The following is a 4,995-nucleotide window of genomic DNA, read 5'->3' as shown; positions in this document are numbered from 1 at the left end:
ATAAGGTTAGTACGCTGTCTTTGGTGAGTTTAGGTCATAAGGTTAATATGCTGTCCTGGGTGAGTTTAGGTCATGAGGTTAGTATGCTGTCCTTGGTGAGTTTAGGTCATAAGATTAGTATGCTGTCCTTGGTGAGTTTAGGTCATGAGGTTAGTATGCTGTCCTGGGTGAGTTTAGGTCATAAGGTTAATATGCTGTCCTTGGTGAGTTTAGGTCAGGAGGTTAGTATGCTGTCCTTGGTGAGTTTAGGTCATAAGATTAGTATGCTGTCCTGGGTGAGTTTAGGTCATAAGGTTAGTATGCTGTCCTGGGTGAGTTTAGGTCATGAGGTTAGTATGCTGTCCTGGGCAGTGGTGTAGTGGTCCCTGGAGAAGTGGGTATACTCTCAGTATTCACCTTTTTTTTTTTTAAGTAGTCCAGAAAAAAGCCCTGTTTTAGAAACAGTGACATGTAAGACTATGATTTAGTTTACCCAAAAATATGTAATTTCTACTTGCACACTATTATAAAATGATCATGACTTGATTAGGAGCAGTTTGTAGTTACTACTGGTCACAAGAGCAGCCTGGATGAATGTAAAATGTATTTATCATGAGGCAAACAGGAAATGGTGTTTCGATTATTTTTTGCACATTTATTTAAATAAAATACTTCAAATCTGAAGGTGACAATGCATCCTTGTTCATATTGCTATATGCTTTGTTTTGAACATGTTCATTTACCGGTAAATCATTCAACAAAATATGTTACAACAATATTTAGTTAACAATTAACAAAAATATATGCATTAACAACACATCAACAGTGATATACTCTCTCAACCCAGCACTGGGTTTCTGACCTTTGCTCATACTACAGTATATTCCAGACAAATTTGCTTTCTGCAGGAGCTTTCACACTGCACTGTCTAGAACGCACCGAAGAGGCAGCACGATGGCTCTTCAACCAGGTCCTTGTATATTTTCTAGGATCAAACTTGGAAGTTGGTGGGCCGTTGATATTAATCATCATCAAGTTTGATATGTTTGAGATCAGAAGGACAGCCCTCTTGTCTGAGCTTATATTGTTCATAAGGCTAAAATTCCTCTCACACTCTGCTGTACCGACAGGGAATGTTTTCATACAGTTCATAAGTGGTTTTAGGTCCTTGGGCTCACTACTGGGCTCTTCCAGTAGGTCCCGCATCCCATTCAGTGCTTGGTCTGTGCACAAGTTAAATCGCTTGCACAGTCGCTTAACTTGTTCTTCACCATGGCGGATGCTGGGCTTTGATGGCCACTTACTCTGATCAAGGATGCTGAGGTCCATGATGGTCTCATCTTCAAAAGACAAGCGTTTCTCCAGATTGTTCACAAGGCTTTGTAAGAACTGGCCTGGATTGATAGACTTCAGCTTTGCATTTGTTTTCAGGGCTATAGACCGATACTCCCCAGTCTGTTTTGCTTCTAAAGCCTCACTATATTTCTCACCTGGACTCTCTTTGAATGACTGGATCACTCTGATTGAGCGTTTCAGCAGATGCTCTGCTCTGAGGAGCGTTATAGAACGAGACTGAAGCTCCTGTGACAGGAGACTTAGTTCATGGAGAGTGTCGTACATGAGGCCAAGGTCACAAAAGAATTCTGGACTTTGAACACGGTCTAACAAACCTCTGTACATCTGCCTCTCTTTGGTGGACCTCATCTCATCACTGCAAGCATTTTTAAAGTGCTGCACAAGAGCTCCCAGGGATGTCCAAACAGCACGAACAGTCCGAAAGCTACTGGCCACCCAGCGTACATCCAAGATTCTGCCAATGCGAAGAAGTTGTGAGCCTACTTCAGCTGCTGCATTAACAAGTTCACGTTCATTTTTGTTTGACACACTATACAGAGAGTATAGCTTCTGGATAAAAGTTTTAAAGTGATTGACAGAGTTTACCTCATCAACTGCATCTGACACAGCAAGTTCAAGTCTATGGTTCATGCAGTGCCATACAAAAAGCTTTGGGAATCTCAAAGTCAGTCTGGTTGCTACTCCTGACTTCTTTCCTAGCATGACACTGGCTCCATCAGATACAAATGTTACCCAGTTTTCATGAAGCCACTCTTCTGTAAAGCCAGCATTAGTTAAACAGGTGAGTAACGCCTGTAATATGCCATCTGCTCTCTGATTTTCCAGTTCAACAAGTTCCAGGAATATGAACTCAGGGCTTTCTTCTTGAATTGATGCTTTAATAGAAACTGTCATGACAGCTTTGTGACTTAAAGAAGATGCCTCGTCAATTAGGACAGCTAACTTACTGGATGATGCTATAATGCTACTGATGATTTTGCTCTGCATCTCACTAGCAACATGTTGTATTATTTGTGTTGCACTGTAACGTGAATGAAGTATTGAGCCCATTTTTACACCATTCAGTTCCTGCAGCTCAATGAGGCTCTCATGGTCAGAAAAGGGTCGGTTCTTTTTGGCCAGATGGTAGGCTGTTCGAAACACAGCTTCAGTTTCCTTCATGTAGGACTCAGTCATAGTCTCCACTGCATTCTCAATGGCAGCTTCTTTCTGTTGCTCTGCCACCTTCACAGCCTGAGTGTGGGCCTTGGACAACGCATGTTTCCTCACCTTATTTCTCAAGATTGACAAACTTGTTGTTCTACTTCCCTGGCCAGACACTTGAATTTCAAAGTTCATCCATTCTCTTGAGAGCGATACACCTTGTCCTTGCTCCTTGTCGATCCCAATGGAGTTCACACTGCTACAGACCAGACATCCTGCGAAGCATAAACAAACAATGTAACTACTCCTGTATCCACAGCTGTACGTGTGCATGGTCCTTTACACACACACACACACACACACACACACACACACAAGTTATCTGTGCCCACTGTTTCAGAAGTTACCCAAACTAGCAATCTACCTAAACTTACCCAATTTTTTGTTTTTGGATCCCAACCAGGGGTTCTTGGATTTGAAGTCTTCTGTTTGTTTAGCACTCCACAGGTCTGGCCAGTCATTATTGATGTCTACAGACAACAACAAAACTAATTATGCATCTCCCTGTCTCTCTCTCTCTCACACACTTACACACACACACACACACACACACACACACCTACTGTGATCACAATAGTCATCAGCAAGACATGGGTCCCCCCTCTTTACATTAACAATCTGCATAACCAAGTGGAAATATTTTCAGCAAGTGAAGCTGAAGCATACAGGAGATTAGTGAGTGAAATACTTGGGAGAGTTTATTTAACAAAAAAACAACAAATTTAACACAAAATGTTATATAACAGTAGCATTGTAAAAAACAAACATGGATACAGACAAAATAAATAGAAGGGCAATAAAATAAATAACATCACACAGAAATTCAAAATGAGGCTTAATCTGTCAAAATCACCTTTTGTTACAGTGTGAGGCTTCACTTTTCAATAAACTGGAGATGCAATTTACTGCCTGTGTGTTCTGACCTGGTGGTGGTAGACTGGATCCTTCTCTATGCTCACACTGACTTGCCTGGCTAGCTCCCGGTTGAGAGCTGCCAGGGCTGCTGGTTTTAGGGGTGGGGTCTGCCTGGGCCTGATCTGGGCCTGATTTGTGCCTCTTTACAAAAAAAGTCTGCAATATCTCCCTTCCTTTTCATGGTTACCTGTCCCTATACAAAATAAGACAGCCTGATTAGACCTCAATATTGTTTTAGGCTGAATCTTAAACTATTTGTCCCCATTCTTGTGTTTTAACTTACTTAAAAATCAACTACCAGCTTAGCTACTATGCAATTAAACTAGATCATATAGGTTAGTTAGGGCTAAGTAACTTGGCTAATGTTATAATTTAGGGCTTAGTAACTTGGCTAACGTTATAATTTAGACCTTTACAATAATAAACAAGCTTCATAAACATTGAGATAATCAGTTTCATCAGTCTGGTATGAAATTCTTATGAACTGGGTTGATTAAACACTTACTGAAAACCAACAATGCCCCGGTTTCCCCACATTATCCCAATCTACGTAGCTAGCTTCATAACGTTAGCCGACTCGCACTAACTATTGGCGGCAACATCTCTTCTCCTCTAAATGTGCAGTCACTGGCAATTTGCCAGTAGTTTAAAATAATGATTCATTTGGAAACCACCTTAAAACTTACCTCAGAATGATGTCTTCCATCAACTGGGGTGGCACACCGCCGCTTGTGTCCTTTCTTCATCCGTTGTTTGGTCTGCTGCCGTTATCGTAGTCAAGTGGCACCGGCACCTGAGTTTTTTTTTTTTTTTTCACTGGCACCTGAGGTATTAGCGATATTTTCCTCGGCATGACCCGCCCTACTCTGCCTCTGATTGGCTCATCAGTCCTCATGCCTAAAGTTAACCAATCTAATCAGTGAAAGCAGCGAGTACCAGCCAATTAGAGGCAGAGGAGGGTGGGTCATGGCTTCACTATCCCCGAGGAAGAAAATAGGCAATCTGACTCACAGATATTACTGAATGATGCGCATCAGGGGGGATTTAGAAGTGGGTATACGCAATGCTGACTGAAAAATAAGTAGGTATACGCCGTATACCAGCGTATACCCTGGACTACACCTCTGGTCCTGGGTGAGTTTAGGTCATAAGATTAGTATGCTGTCCTGGGTGAGTTTAGGTCATAAGGTTAGTATGCTGTCCTGGGTGAGTTTAGGTCATAAGATTAGTATGCTGTCCTGGGTGAGTTTAGGTCATGAGGTTAGTATGCTGTCCTGGGTGAGTTTAGGTCATGAGGTTAGTATGCTGTCCTGGGTGAGTTTAGGTCATAAGATTAGTATGCTGTCCTGGGTGAGTTTAGGTCATAAGGTTAGTATGCTGTCCTGGGTGAGTTTAGGTCATAAGGTTAATATGCTGTCCTTGGTGAGTTTAGGTCATAAGATTAGTATGCTGTCCTTGGTGAGTTTAGGTCATGAGGTTAGTATGCTGTCCTGGGTGAGTTTAGGTCATAAGGTTAGTATGCTGTCCTGGGTGAGTTTAGGT

General features: G+C 41.9%; 1 protein-coding gene across 3 annotated transcripts; it reads right to left on the bottom strand.

The window, feature by feature from the left end:
* Window positions 1–394: 394 nt before the first annotated feature.
* LOC121548195 (E3 SUMO-protein ligase KIAA1586-like) lies at window positions 395–4,575 on the bottom strand. 3 transcript variants are annotated; one of them, XM_041859567.2, is made up of 3 exons: window positions 3,392–4,575; window positions 2,913–3,008; window positions 395–2,753 (listed from the first exon to the last, which is right to left on the bottom strand). In XM_041859567.2, exon 3 carries the CDS (start codon window positions 2,671–2,673, stop codon window positions 853–855), a length of 1,821 nt encoding a protein of 606 aa, XP_041715501.2. In that variant the 5' UTR covers window positions 2,674–2,753; window positions 2,913–3,008; window positions 3,392–4,575; the 3' UTR covers window positions 395–852. The 3 variants fall into 3 exon arrangements, with proteins under 3 accessions (XP_041715501.2, XP_041715502.2, XP_041715500.2); XM_041859568.2 differs by having other exon boundaries at window positions 3,462–4,575; XM_041859566.2 differs by having other exon boundaries at window positions 4,140–4,575.
* Window positions 4,576–4,995: the final 420 nt, after the last annotated feature.

This window comes from Coregonus clupeaformis, unplaced genomic scaffold (genome assembly GCF_020615455.1).
Source record: "Coregonus clupeaformis isolate EN_2021a unplaced genomic scaffold, ASM2061545v1 scaf2999, whole genome shotgun sequence".
Taxonomy (NCBI): Eukaryota; Metazoa; Chordata; class Actinopteri; order Salmoniformes; family Salmonidae; genus Coregonus; species Coregonus clupeaformis.
Note: the sequence above shows the minus strand (reverse complement) of the source record. Positions and strands in the feature narration are given on the sequence as shown.

What these genes read in the sequence shown, in the direction of transcription:
- LOC121548195 (XM_041859567.2), bottom strand. Translation starts at nt 2,673, where the DNA reads ATGAACTTTGAAATTCAAGTGTCTGGCCAGGGAAGTAGAACAACAAGT.